At 28.8% G+C, this 15,702-nt stretch overlaps 2 protein-coding genes across 8 annotated transcripts in view; one reads left to right on the forward strand and one right to left on the reverse strand.

Moving 5' to 3' along the window:
- The window catches only part of LOC107455837 (uncharacterized), a 105,426-nt gene extending 102,402 nt beyond the window's left edge, over window positions 1-3,024 (forward strand). For all 6 annotated transcript variants that reach the window (XM_043044692.2, XM_043044697.1, XM_071187658.1 and 3 more), the window contains 2 exons: window positions 2,679-2,747; window positions 2,836-3,024. In XM_043044692.2, the coding sequence (XP_042900626.1) occupies window positions 2,679-2,747; window positions 2,836-2,923 (157 nt within the window). In that variant the 3' untranslated portion in view covers window positions 2,924-3,024. The remainder of the gene's footprint in view (window positions 1-2,678; window positions 2,748-2,835) is intronic.
- Window positions 3,025-6,826: 3,802 nt separating this feature from the next.
- The window catches only part of LOC107455835 (protein FAM91A1), a 71,303-nt gene continuing 62,427 nt past the window's right edge, over window positions 6,827-15,702 (reverse strand). For both annotated transcript variants that reach the window (XM_016073548.3, XM_071187660.1), the window contains exons 20-22: window positions 15,195-15,621; window positions 9,522-9,591; window positions 6,827-7,093 (exon numbers count right to left, since the gene is read on the reverse strand). In XM_016073548.3, coding sequence (XP_015929034.1) covers window positions 6,956-7,093; window positions 9,522-9,591; window positions 15,195-15,621 — 635 coding nt within the window. In that variant the 3' untranslated portion in view covers window positions 6,827-6,955. The remainder of the gene's footprint in view (window positions 7,094-9,521; window positions 9,592-15,194; window positions 15,622-15,702) is intronic.

Genomic DNA, 15,702 nt, shown 5'->3' on the forward strand with positions numbered 1-15,702 from the left:
CCGCGCATTGTCGTTTATAAACAGAAATTCTGGACCTACCTCACCTCTAAAAAGACAAACATGATTAAGAATAATCTCTCTGCGATGATGCTGGAATGTAGCGCTACCTCTCTCAAAGATATGATGCCTGCACACCAGCACGCCGGGGTCACATCCATCCCGTTCGTGAATATACTGTTATGTTGATCCCCCTCTTTCTCTATACTGTATGGTGGCCAGAAAAATTTGTGACAGTGTAACGGGATTCGCCATAGAGCATCACTCTGGACCACTGTTGCTAACACTAAGCGATACGTTTCATACGCCACAGTAATCTTTCTCGACGATGGCAAGGTTTGAGCGAAATGCATCCATGCATACAAACCAACTTGATTTAATCACTGTGAGTTTGATCTGGCAGAAACCTGTGTGCCGGTAGTGGTTGCAAGGTCTGCAGCTGCGAGTGACATTTCTGTTCCTTTTCAACACTAGGGATACATATCAATCCTCCTGAGGAGTGGTGATCGTATCATGACCACCGGCAAGCTTTCACATAGCATTTTCAGCTTCAGTGGCCTTTTCTAATCGCATGGCACTTTTTGACACTCCCATTTCTGTTGCCACATTGGTGACACTTTAATCTGATTCCAGTACTCCAACTGCTCTTCCACGATTGTAAACACTCAAATGATGTCTTGCTGATATTTTCCACTTAATTATTGAAACACTGAATTTCACAGAAATAAGTTCAACAACCTACGGCTCTATATTGGTTAAACACCTAACAGCATGCATGAGTTAACAAATGAATGAAGAGCTTGTGTACACAATCCTTTATACAGATAAAGGGTCCTGCTCTACCACGCTCTCTGTGCTTGATTTTACGGTGATTGGTGGACTGTCGGGAACGCTACTTTACATAAATCAGTTGTTCCTTAGCAATTGCCAAGCATTGTATGCATATATATATATATATATATAGATNTATATATATATATATATATATCACCTCATGCACTTTTATAACTATAATGCTCTCTCCGTTGTAGAACGAATTCACCCCAATGAGTTACTTTATAAAGCAGTGTTGTACATTTTAACAAAATCAAGTTACGTAGCTTCATAAAACTTTCTAAATATAACATAAGGTGGCAACAATTGTGTATTCTTAGGTCCTCGACTATATGAAGTTCCAAACATATCTTGAAGTTCGAATCAATCTCATCCCAATTAATTTTACAAATTGAAGATTTTTGCACAGTTATATATACTCAATATAATTTTAGGACAATAAATCGACGTAAACAGTTTTTTTAGTACAAAATAGGAAAAATATTGAATAATAAAATACATATAAGAATTCTCATTTCATGTTTAATTACTTATTTTTTGCACCAAAACTTAAAATATATCATTTAAACTGTTCGTGAGAAATACCAATTAAACAAATTATTACTTTTAATAATAAGTCATATTTTAATTGTTAATTCTCAAAAACTATTTAGCTCATTTATTTCAAACTTTAGATTTTGGTACAATTTACTACTAATTATTTTAATTTTATATCTTAAAATTCAAAATTATTTTAATATATTAAAATAATAAAACTTTCATTTAGAATGGTTGTTTTAAGATCTTATTTTTCAACATGTTTAAAAATCTAAGGGAATTTAAATTCCATAAAATAAAACTATAAAAATTTCAATTTTTATTTCAAATTATCCTTTATTTTTATTACTTTTTATTTATTCATTTAGGAAAACTTAAATAAAAATTATATTTTTAAGCAACAGAACAGAAAAATAACCGACATTTCTACTTCTTTATTTCAAATTATCCTTTATTTTATTTACTCATTTTGGAAAAATTAAGTAAAAATTAGAATGAATAAATTTATACAATTCGCTAATCTGAAAGAGGACATTGAACCATCATATGTTTTAACTTGGACTATAGGACATTACTCCTAGGATAACTCTCATTTTAAGTTCTTTTCTTTTAAACTTGTTAGTTGAAAATTGAACTTGGATATTCATGCAACCCCCCCCCCCCAAAAAAAAAGAATAAACAAATAAAGTTAATTATAAACGTTATACCAAAGAACATTATAAAAATTTATAGCTTACTAAGAACATAAAAATTATTATATATTTTAAGAGACATAGTCCAAAGGGAAATATATTTATATTAACTGGACCTGTTACATATGTTTTAGGCTAGTGATAAGTACAATGAAAAGACTGGTTCCATTTACAATTCACAAACACTTTTTTGGTTTCTTAAGCTTTACAAATTTTCTTTTTTTTTTTTTTAAATCAGAATGACATTTTGATTCTTACAAATCTTAGTTCTGTTTTCAAATATAAATATTTTAAGATTTTATTTTCCAATCAAATAGATTAAAAAAATTACTCATTAATTTAAAAATTAAAAAAAAGATCTTTAGCACTTGCCAATATAATCTGAAATGATCAGCGAATGGTACACGTTAATACAGGTATCAACTACATTTGCTGAATGTAAAATTTTTCAGCTAGATGGAGCCAATAATAACTCTGGTCCACTCTAATCAAAATGTCCACAAATTAATTTTATGTGTCCATGCAGAATAAAATCTTGGAATCACCAGTTATTTGAAATGTTTTCACAAATCGTTAGATTAAACTTTTTTATGCTAAGGTATGGTATATATTTTACAGAACTGATTCCCAAGAAGAAATGCACCCATGCTTACGAAGACAAGAAGCAGTTGTGGAAGATGACCTCAGGTTCATCCATAGTTATTCCTACCATACCTAACTATATTTCCTTTCCCTTCTGTAGCTTACCCTTCTACCCTTTCTTCTTTTTTCTTAGTGATGACTCCAGCAGTGAAACAACTGTTCTTCTAGGTCTTCAACAAAGCTCCTCTGCTGAAGAATGGGAAGCCTTCAACAAGGAGTAGACCACATTGGCATAACAAATATATATTTTATATTGCTCATTCCCTCTGTGTAGTTAGTCTGCTTTTGTGTTTTAATGTGTAATAAATATATTTCCTATGCATTCCATTGTTTTTAATGTGATATCTAGAAAACAACCATTATAATTTCGCCCGAGACGAATATAGAAAATAAAATCTTATCACTTGGTTTCTCACTAATTTCATATAGTTTAGGCCAGGGGATAAAAAATCTAGTGGATGGAGGGGGAAAAATTAAACTTAGTATTCAAAATCATTGGAGCAAGGAATTGCATATGTTTCAAGAGTGAGTAAAGAATTTTACTTCAATTGTTATTGTCACAAGCAAAAATAAAAAGGCACTTTTCAGGGTTATGGGCCGGCATTGCTTTTACACACTCTTGGACCAAGTTTGCTAAACTTAGTGAAATTTTATTATATTTTTCAGAGCAGGCTTCTTTTGAAAGTGGCTTCATGAAATGATGGAAGCCGAATTTTACAAAAAAGCTAATATACGTCTGAAAATACTGATTAAACATTTTTAAAAAAAAGAGAGGAAAAAAAAAAGTTTTTCTTATTTGCTCTAAATCTAGTGTATCGTTAAAAATGTCATATAATTACCATTCTATTATATATTTCTTTATATAATTATTGGAACGATGGGATTCTGTTGAAACTAATTTTGAATAATAGAATAAAGGATCATATTTTCCAAAGATGCCTACATATAGATTTAGTACTTAAGAGAAATATTTATTTTCAAAACACACATAAGTATAGTTAGTGCTAAACGCATTATTTATAAAATTATGCTAAGAGTGTGTGTTCTCTCTGAATCAGAAGGTGGATTAGAGATGGCAGAATAGCTCATTGCTATAGAAAAGATCCCAGGTTTAATTCTGAGGTCTGAAAAGGCCTTTCCTTCTCAATTTTTTAATGACATGAAAACATCATTACAGACTCATCATTACCAGATGAGATCATTACATCCTCCATGATATATTTACTCCCTCCATGATATATTTTTGTGCTGTGTAACAAGCAACGATGTTACAAAATTATGGAAAATTCATATTTTAAGGTTTGTTTTAAAAAAAAGTTCCTAGGCATCACCCAATACTTTTCATTTGTTACAAAATTATGGAAAATTCATATTTTAAGGTTTGTTTTAAAAAAAAGTTCCTAGGCATCACCCAATACTTTTCATTTGTTAACTCCTCGGAGTCAGCAAAATAATTTAGTACACAGCTCTGTCGAAAAAACAGGTTTACCCAGCATTGGTAATATTGCTTCCTCAGCTTAGTTACTTTAGTTATAATATGCATTTTCTAAAGTAAAATTATGACTGATCAGAAAATGCTATTCACTAAGTCTAACACGTAAAAGAAGAATTTAATTTCTGTACAATTAAGATCAAAATATGGATCAAAAAGTTAAAATTTAAATAATAAATATACTTATATCTCTTATATGTCTGTTTTTGTCTTCTTCTTTTTATGTATTACATTTAAAAATTGGTCAATTTTGAAGACAGACCTATAAACTAAGCGCATTTGAAGACAAACAAGCCTGTGTATACTAAATAAAGCAAATCCCTTGAGGGGAAAGAACTAAAATGAATTTTTTTCATTACTATGGATGGTTGACAATGTAAAGCTAAGAACAGACGGCGCTGGGAGTCAAAATTCATGGTAAGACTTCCGGGTTATTACTTTCAACTGATTTTTACTAAGTTTGAAAAATTGCATCAAATTATTATACTTGTAGTGTTATTAATATAACGCATTCTTTCAATTTAACTTTCAACAAAAAAAACAACAAATGAATTTGGAAGACTCCACTATCTTGCTGTAATGCTACCCAAAATATAGAAAACAGCACTACTTTCCACAGCCAAATAAGGGATAACACTCAAAACACTGCAAGCCTTACACTTTATTTGTACTTGGATATTAATATTGCCGACGCCCGGTGGCCGAGGAGTAGCGCTTCACGCTGTCGTGCCACCGGTCCCTGGTTCGATCCTCGGGCCGGGCAAGGTTGACTCAGCCTTTCATCCTTCAGTGGGTCGATAAATGAGTACCAAGCATGCTTGGGAACTAAACACTAGGGGTTCCGTGTTCGGCTGACCACCTGATTAGAACATCTGCTCCTGCACCTCAGAGCCCTAGGTCAAGAAAACTGAGATGGGCACAGTAGGCCTTGGCCCTCTTTGGGCTGTCGCGCCACTGATTTTTGTTTAGTTTATTTATTTTGTTAAAATTGTTTCAGGCTCACAACCTGTTAGAATTTATAAATTGCAGAAAACTCCGATGAATGGTAAAATTACGAGTAATTTTAAACACAAATCACAATAATAAAACTTCCTCCTGTTCATACATCGCCTCATAAGAATAACATATGCAGAGAGATACACCGGAAGTTCTCTAAATTTCTTCCAGTTTTAGGAAGCTTGTTAGTGTTTACATTCAGTCAACCTTCCATGAAAAACAAAAAACAATAGAAATAACATTTTTCCATAATTATTAAAAAATATGTAACCCACCGTAAGACTATGCATGCTTCCTGTTATATGCGTCAAATCCATATTATCTAAGATATGTAGGCTGAACGGACAATGTTATAAATTAAGCCTGATGACGAAAAATAAAAAATAACACTTATTATAATACTTAAATCACTATGCAAATTTTAAAAGAAGGAAAAAATTTTAACTTTACTTACAAAACCACTTAATTACGTAAATGTCGGGGCTTTTTTAATAACACCTGAAATACCAATTATGCCCTTGGTCTCAAACTTCTGCAAGTGGAGCCCTGGTTTTGTACACTCAAAACTCAGAATTTGATGACATGTATTAGGCTAAAGATGCAGTTCCCGATAGTTATTTAAATTGTGACACGCTTACATAGCTTCAAACTTATTCATTAAATAAAATTCTAAAATATTTTATTCATAATGTTAAGAATAAGACATATTATGACAAAGTATGTTTTAAAACTATATTAATATTTCAAAATGCTTTTTTTTTTGTTGTTCAAAAGGGCATAGGGTCAGACGGCCCCACCTTTAAGGAAGGTCCAATACTTAAGCTGGGGCTCAAGGGGTGATAGCTTTGTCAGGTCTATGGACAATCTGACAATGTTTGGTCTAGGTAATTATCTTGACGCATGTTTATTTATCGGAAATGGCAGCCTTGAACCAACATATTTCCATTGGATTTTTCACCTATAAAGTGTAATTTTAAATGAAACTTTTACGCATATGTAAATATAAATTTGAAAAAAATCTCGTTATTTCAAATTTTTCTTTTAATTACTAAATTAGTTATCGAAGTTAGTTCTGTCAATTACTAAATATGCCATTTTAACGGCACTGTCGATAAAGTCACCAATACAAAATCACTGGAAGTAAGTAAATTCAATTCCTTGTTCTATTCTTTATTTTCTTTATGTGCAAGCTATTTTTCTAAAAAATAAAAATATATAAATAGTTACATTTGATAAAAATAATTAACCAAAATAGACAAGTACCCTCAAATTGGTATTAAAGTGAAGCATCACTTGGCTAAAATTGATTAAATATTTTTTCAGCTATGATTTAATTATACACCACAACTGCCTATCACAAAAAAATTATATATATAAATAAATTAGTTAGATACTCAGAAATTGGTACCCTAAACAGGATTTGAAATCATAACCTTGTGTACATAAAGCTAAACTGAAAGATTTAGTTTTAATACAAAACTATAGCTGACTTTATATGCTATAGAAGAAAAAAGCATATAAAATAGCATTTGAAAAAATTAAAAAATTTAACAGTTTACAATTTTTAATATAAAAATTATGTACAGCTAAAATAAGTTATAACTTTTAATGTCAGCAAGCAAATTAAACAAAACTATTTAAAATAAATATTTTATTTCACAAGTAATAAGACTGAACAAACTTTGTATTTACTTCAAAATAGAGTGCATGTAAAAATATATTCATTAAAAGAGTATATATTCAACTACAAAACCAAACAATAAAATTACTTTTTATTCCATATTGACAACTGACCATCACAAAAAAATAAATTAATGGAAGGTAATGGAAGTTCCATATCACATCCTGGGCGATTAGGAGGGAATGATGAATAACGCCCACTATCAGGATTCATAATTATTGGCTGAAACATCAAATCAGTATCAATTACAGAAGTTTAATATTTCAAGTGGAAAAAATTTACAAATAAGTTTTTAAAAAAAATAGTAGATACAGGTACACTTTGAATTAAGAAGAAAAGTATTCAATTAGGTTAGTAACACAGAGCAATAAAAACTAACTCCAGCAGACTTAGTAGCATACTCAAGAAGTTTTTTAAGAATGGTATACAAAATTAAAATATTCTATTTCCTTAGTCATAAATTTCTTAGTATGAAAATATTAAGGGCTGTCCTTCTTGTTTTTACTGTTAATAATAACTGTAAAGCAGAAATGCAATTTTCTAGAACATATCTAACAAAAATTGATAAACGCCTTTTTTATTTAAAATTGTAAACTAAATTAGTACTGTGATGAGATGATAAAGAGTAAATTATTGGAACTGTCTTGTATACCACCTTTATAGGTTTTGTGGCTTTTTTTTTCTATAGAAAGAACTTTCATTTATAAATAGTTAAAATTTATAACTAAAATGTAAATTACATTATTAAATATAAATATTCCAATATTATAATTTAAACTATTCTATTCTTGCATAAGCAATTTTAATGCAAATGTGTAATTCCATTTGTGCATAATTGTGTAGTTCCAAATGTGTAATTCAAATCAAATTTGATAAAAATGGAATGAATAGTCAAAACCAAAATTAGAATTTAATTTTTTTTTCAACCTTAATGACAGTTTTTAAATTGCAAAATATTTTATATAGAATAATTAACTTACCCATTTAACAGAGAAACAAAAACCATGTGCTTACTTGCTTATTAACCAAAAAAATTTACAACCAGGGTCATTTTAATTCATCAGTTTCATCATATCTTTTATAAAAACATCATTTAATTAAGCAAAATTAAATAAATAAAACTTCTAATTCAATTCTGATATACTGATGCAACTTCATATTTCATGGCCAGCAGACACTTGTCACAAATTTCTTAATGATCAAAAATAGCTAGACTAATATTGTTTCATCAAACATAGGAAAATCTCATAATATGAAAAAACCATATTAATATGATTTTTTGAATGAATTCTGGAACAAATGATTTCATGATTGACAATATATTTTATTATTTTTTATTATTTAATTAACCATTTACTTAACTATAAGCTATGAAATTTTTTACGTAAACTTAATTATGTAATACACTACAAAAATGAAAAAATATAAAAAATTATGAAATTTTCTTTGGATTAGAAAAACTATTAATATAGTAAAGCCTCATTTATATGTCTTTCAGGACATTGATGTAAATCTTGTGTGAATAAAAACATGTAAAACTGAAAATGAACAAACTAACAGAAATTAACAGCAAAAACAATAATTTTGATAATGTAATAGAGTTATTAATTTCGCTTTTAATATTATCAATATAAAAAATAATAGAGATAGAAATTAAAAATGAAAGCAAAACATGTTACATTTATCTTTCAATGAAATTATTTTGCATTTTCGAGAAATTTTTTTTTATTCAAAAAATATTACTAAACATTTCTCAGAGCTGTAAGAATGCAAAAAAAAATTCATTTGAGGAAAAAAATTGCTAAGTGTCTATTTGTACTGCCCTTCTTATTGCATTTGTGCATATGTTACTCCTTCTCAGCAAACAATATAGTGACCTTGAAATTACCCCTCATATTCTTATGACCTAACCTTTTTATGACCATTACTCAGCTCAAATTGGGGAGAAAAACTCTTTCTTAGAACCTCATTTTAAATCTCGAAATCAGGATAAATATTTATATAGTACTTAAAAGAAAGAAGAATAACCGATAATTTAAGTTTTTTTTTTCATCATATAAATTAACTATTTTAACATTGCACAAATTTTTATTTCGGACTGCAATAAAAAGACTCATAAATAAAATAAAAAAAGTGTAAATGAGAAACATATAAATGGTGCTTTACAATAGTTGCAAAATATAAGTACCAAAGACATGTTAAAATATAAAAAAAAAGGAAAATTAACATGCAAGGACCAAAATTATCCATCCTTCTAGATGGACCATTTATCTAGATGGGTGACCACATTATATAGATTACAGCTACCTCTTATTTTGAAGTTTAAATATTTGAATTTGCGAAAAAAATTTAAGTTTATTTAGAGATAGTGTACTTTTGCAATTGCTTTTGTAACTTAATTTATAGGTGTTTTTATTTTGGATTGGCACATTTAAAATATATCTAGAACCATTCAGCCTAAAGCTTTGCAAAGTAATTACAAGTATTTTTATCTAACTGAACAATTACTGTTACATACTGTTGTTAAAGCTGATATATTAAAAAAACTGTTTTAAACTTAGATTAAACTACAAATGGAAACATTAATGGAAAGACATCTCACTTAATAATATTTTAATTAAGAACATAAATGACACAATGATAATCTTACCTGATAATTGGAAATGAATTTTAAAACCAGAAGACTCAATTTCCTATTAGATGCAATTAGATTCTTCAAGCTATTAAAAAAGAAATCTTAATGACTATTTGTAGAAAGTTTGGGATATTTTAAAAAAACTTATTGCATATTTCCTCATATAACAGTGATTCCCAAACTTATGACTTTTGTGTACCCTTTCTAAATTTTTCTTAACGCTGTGTACCTCTAATAAAAAAATGAATGTATTTTTTACTATAAAAAAATTGATCAAAAGTTAAAAATCACAACTGACACCACTAATTATTAACTGTTAACTACAAAAAATAGCCAATAGAAAAATACGTAAACGTAAATTTTCATGGCTAGCTTTGCTTATAAATAAAATTTTTTGAAATTTTCGTCTGTTGCAAGATATTTCGCGTATGAAAGCGTACCCCCGCTAAACTGTTCCCGTACCCCTGGCATACCACACTTTGGGAAACACTGTCATATAATCACATACATATAAAAGCAAAGTGTGAATTTTTTCTTCTAAAATCCACACAAAATTTAAAGCCAAAATGAAACAAAAAATCCTGTAGCACATTGAATAATTATTAAAAATGCTACAGAGTAAATTCATGCTAGTTTAGAACTCATTTTAAGCTTGTCTAACAGATAAAGAAAAGAAAAATGCTATGAAATAAAAATAAAAAATTTTGTAATAATGCAAGTACAGACATTATTGATTTGATTCCAACCATTACTTACTTAAACAAGGAATAAAAAGATTTATATATGGTATTTTATTATTATTTCTGATGAACAGTGATAAAATTAAAAATTTAACCATAAAAAAATCATACTTTGTTAATGATGTTTATCAAATATTAATTTTACACAATTTCTTGAAATATCATTAGACAAGAACACATAAACAATTAAAAAACTTAACATTATATTCATTTCTAGATTTTGAAATTGAACAGATTTTGAATTTTTTATATTAACTTAGAAACCTATCTGGTACAAAAGCCCCTAATAGCTTTCCCATACCAGCAAATCACAAAAGGGTTTAAGTTGGCTTTTATTACTTTTATTCCAATTCAGAGAAATTATAATACATAACAGGTATAACAGTATAAAAAATTAAGACTTTTTTTTTCTTTTATTGGTCAACTCCTGAAAGGTTTGGAACAGGTTTAGAATAGCATTCAATAAGACTCCTAGACAAATATAATTTATTTCAGTGGTCTACCAACATACAAGATAGGCAGGTGATCAGGTTATGAAGGTTTTGCTTTCATTTCTTATATAACCTCGGTTCTTTATATCAGAGTTCACTCCATGTGTCACTCTATTCCAATATTTCATCTTTTGTATTATTTAGCTAACAAAATGACTGCTTTAACTTCTTTTTATGTTTTCTTGTGCTTCTTTTAACTTTTTTTCAGTTTGTAACCTCCTGTTCTATTGTCACCTTGCATACAAATGGAATTTTTTTTTACAACTTCTCTTTGGCTAGCTGCATGGAGATCTTTTCACTGAATTATATATAGAGTCGAACCTAGTTAAGGTGAACACACTTAACGTGAATTTCTTTTAACGTGAACTAATTTTCGATTCCACTTTAGATTGAATACGGATATAATACTTTTAACACAAGCACGTTTAACGTGAAATATCTTTTAAGATAAACTCGAATTCTATTACCCTTAGAAAAAATTTTTTTAATTTGAACAGAAAATTTATTTCTCTTCTGACAAGTAAGAAAACTGATCATTTACAGTTCTATATCCATAAGAGTAAGTTTTATGAATAATTTGTTATTTTGTTGATAATTGCAACATTACTGCAGTCCAATAAAAAAGCTGTATGAACTGAATCTCTAGAACGGAAAGGGGCCATTACAGGAAACAACAAAAGCCCGTTTGTTCTCTAATATAAAAAGTTTTTTTTTTACTTTAGGAGGGTGCCTCTTGGGTATGAATGTAAAGAAATGTGTTTTAGTTAGAAATGACCACTCATTATCGATCCTTTGTTCAATATGGGTAGTCATTTCGCCCACACTCACATAGGTTGTTCTAAAAAATTTATATTGCTGAATTGCATTTCTACAGGTGGAGATAAAAAAAAAATTTAAATTTTACCAGCTAATACTTTGGTTTATTTTGCTTACGGATGGATGCTTACGAAGCGATTAAAACTATCCGTTCTTTAGTAATGCGAAATGAAAATTTCAATCATTTTTTCGCTACAATTGATAAGTAGAAGACTTTTGAAAAATATGTGTTATAAAGAAATAAAAACAAGCAATTACCAATTATTTTTTTCGTTCTTTATCACTTTACTTTTTAAAGCAATTGATTGCATTTATTATGAGATGCATAGAAGAATAAATAGTCATTTCTCCCTTTGCTCAATATGAATAGTCATTTCCTCCCTTGCTCAATAAGAATAGACATTTTTCCCACACTCTCATAGGTTATTTGTCATGTTTAATATCTAAATTTTTGTCATGTTTTATTTTTTAAATTTTAAAAAAAAATTTAAAAAATGCGCAAGATATGAGTATTTAAAGTAGTTCTGTATGAACTGTGCATGCACGGAAAAATTTTAAAATTATTTTTTTTTATAAATTTATAGTGATTCATATTTGGTAACTAATGGAAAAATTTGATTTAAATATCTTAAAACGTAAAAAGTTTCAAGCAATTTTCTAAGAAATTCAAAACTGTAATGGGTTTCCCCCATATTTAATTTTGATCCTGCTGTCCAGTCATTATAAGGTAGTGCAATTTCAATACTACATAATAAAATTTGTGAAAAACCCCTGCTTATTTTGAGTTTTATTTTAAACAGTCCAAAAACTACTTAATAAATTGCTTGAAACTTTTTACATTAAGATATTTAAATTAAATTTTTTCCATTAGTTGCCAAACACGATTCAATACAAAATTATGAAAAAATAGTTAAAAATTTTATTGCACATGTGCTGTGCAAAAGAGCTACTTTAAATACTCACATCTTGCACATTTTTTATTAAATTTTTTTCAAATTTTAAAACAATAATTTTGCAATTAATTTTAAATTGCTCCAAAAATGTTGTTTAATTTCACTGAATATTTTTTTAAGTTATAGCAAAAAATCGTAAGACAAAAGAAATTGGTTTTTTATAAAAAATATTTATATCTGCACAATTATTTAAGGTAGATTAAGGAAATTTTATGCAGTCATTGCAAATAACAACCAAAGTACTGTTTGTACAGTATAACAGCTGTTTCCCATTAACAAGAAAAGAGTAGACTGATAGAAAACATAACTAAGATTAAAGACTAAGTTTAAAATATAATTCAAAATTTATTCATCTCAAAAATTTTCAAACAATTAATTAAAAGACTTATTTGTGATATACTGGCTGATACTATTAACTACATATTTGCCCTCCGGCATCCGACTAGTTAACCTATTGTGAAGAGTAGACCCAACGTAAAAAGGGAAACACCAAAGAGAAAATTGCTTCAGAAACACCTCCTTTTATATTCAGTAGCGAACCTATATTCAGAAGCGAAGCCCTGGACAAGTGTCGATCGCTGATAGGCTAAAAGTTGAATGACTGCTATCTGGCGTCACGACTACGTCAAGAGTTACGTTATTCCCACCCATGCCGGTGGAAACGTAAACAAACATCCATAGCATAAGTTTTTTAATTTCATTCAATATTCTAATGATTTGAACTTAAAATATATTTTAATAGGAAAATTACTTAGTATTAAATAATAGGGAATTACTTAATAAAGGGGATGAGATTAACATACTAATTGCCAACAAATACAAGTTGCAGGCTTATTGCTTGGTTTTCTGGCATAGGGCGTTCAAAACTACAGTAAACCCAGCTGAAAGGAATACAATCGGTTTCAGTCAAATCTATGCAATTAAGCGGGTTATTTGATTAAAAGGGGAGTACAATATTCAATCTTAAAATTTTAAACTTTTGCTAAATTTTGCTTCTTAATGGTATTTAATGCATAATATAAGCGTTTGGACTAAATAATCAATAAACAATTATAATTAAAACTGTCTGTGTTAGTATCATAAAATAAAAATGTCATTTAAAGTTACATAAAATAAATCGATGTTAGGGAAAAGTATAATATAGGTACTAAAATATTATTTGATCCCTTCCGAAAAAATCTACAATTGAAGACTGTTTTTATACCCATTTAATTCGTCAATTTATCAAAATTAGATTTTCCCTTTTAGCTTCTACTAAGACTTTCATGACTAGAGTATTCCTTTCAAATACATTAAGATTTTTTTGATTTTTACTTATTTACTTTTTAATTTTCTTTCTAATCCTCAAAACTTGAGAAATTCCAAATTAACTCTCTATTTTAGTTTGGGATTTTTTGAAATTTATGGTTTCCACGATTTATTGTTTTTTTTTGTTTTTTTTCCCTCAATTAATTCAAAACCAAACTTTTTCGCACTCAACTTGCAACCCAAATCAGAGTTATTCAATGGCGTAATCAGTGATTATTCTACTTAAGAGAAAGACACATTGTACACTAGTGTGTTAGGTTTTTGAAACTTTTTCTTATCGAAGTTAATAGCACACCAGCGGGGACCACAGGTCTTGACCACAAAACAAATCACTCTGTACCTCTTTCTAATTCTAAATGATATGTGAGTGAAATAAGTCAAAGAGGGGTAAAATCCCTTTGTTTACTTCACTGTATAACAGGCAGCAAGATTAGATTAATTTTTCAACTTTACCCCTAACACCTGTTTAGATCAACTAATGAGCAGAAAGTCCCTATTAACATGACCATCTATTGTATCCTTATTTTAACTAAAAATTTCCATTATTCCCTTTTAGCTGGTGAAACATTTCTCAAAAATAAAAAATAAATTTCATTTCAGTACCCCTTTTTTATGCAATTAAGCAGGGGAGAAAAAATAACAAATATTCGTTTGAACGGGAAAGTTTAACATTAGCTTCATATAGAATGATTTGGTTCCATTAAATTTTATTCATATAAGCGGGTTGTTCAATTATCCAATATGCAATTAAATGGGGATGACTGTACTTGTTTTCTTTCGTAGTTTATTGTCGGTGCCTCAAACCTCTGAAAACTTTAAACTTTATTGCAAAGTATTAAAAATCGCATGAACTAAATACTTCTAAATTTACAAAATAGTCCTCTAAGTATTTCTTCAGAAATTCAAAAAAATATCAAAAACTAAAAGTGTCTTTTCCATTATTGTAGGGTAGTGTATTTATGAATTTCCTAATAGCTTTTCAAATATAGGTGTTCTTAATACAATGTTATTATGACACATGAATTTGGAATTTGAGGTATAACTTTTAACAACTCAGTTCGCAATGTAAGCAACATTGTTTTCCAATTGTACTTTTCTGTAGTTATTTATCATTTTTTGGCCATTTTCAGATCTAAATATCATTAATACGATGTTCTTACGCACGCAAGTTTCAAATTCAGGTTATCACTTATAAAAGAGCTTGAAAAGAAAAAGTTTCTTAACTTATTTTAAAAAATTGTAACTTCCATGACCCCCTTTGAGATTCATGACTAATAAGACACCTTGTAAAACAAAATTGAAAAAAGCAGTTTCTGATCAAAATAATCAAGTTTAAAAACATTGAATAATAGTAAATATTTAGAAAACATGAAAATTTACCTGAAACCATGACAAAGTTTTTGAGTGTTTATTCTTTCGCAAACCTCTTTATTCAAGAGGCCATTGAACAATGGAATGCCAAATGAACAGTCTAACAATATCCAATCTTTTTCATCCCTTTTTAAGACATTTTCTTCCTTTTTAAGGTGTGTAGAATCACTGAGAGTAAAAGGAATACTGTCATCATCCATTCTGGATTTGTAAGGTTCTGTGTTGCATTGAATCTCACCATTGTTTTCAATGGAATTTAATTTTCTATTAAGTTTTTCCAAAGAAAAATTAAAATTATCTTGATTTTTTAAAACTGTACTTGATTTTTTTACATTAATCATCGTTATGTACCCACAGCTATGTAACAAATCTACATCTTTCATGAGCTTCTTTATTGATGGGTGCATATTCAATGAGGTTTCACTAGATCCATCATCTGGTTGAGAAAAAAATATTTGTTAAAATTGTCGAGATGCATTACACATAAATAATATTTAACAAAAAATTGCTTTCACAA

The sequence above is a fragment of the Parasteatoda tepidariorum genome, chromosome X1, assembly GCF_043381705.1.
Source record: "Parasteatoda tepidariorum isolate YZ-2023 chromosome X1, CAS_Ptep_4.0, whole genome shotgun sequence".
Taxonomy (NCBI): domain Eukaryota; kingdom Metazoa; phylum Arthropoda; class Arachnida; order Araneae; family Theridiidae; genus Parasteatoda; species Parasteatoda tepidariorum.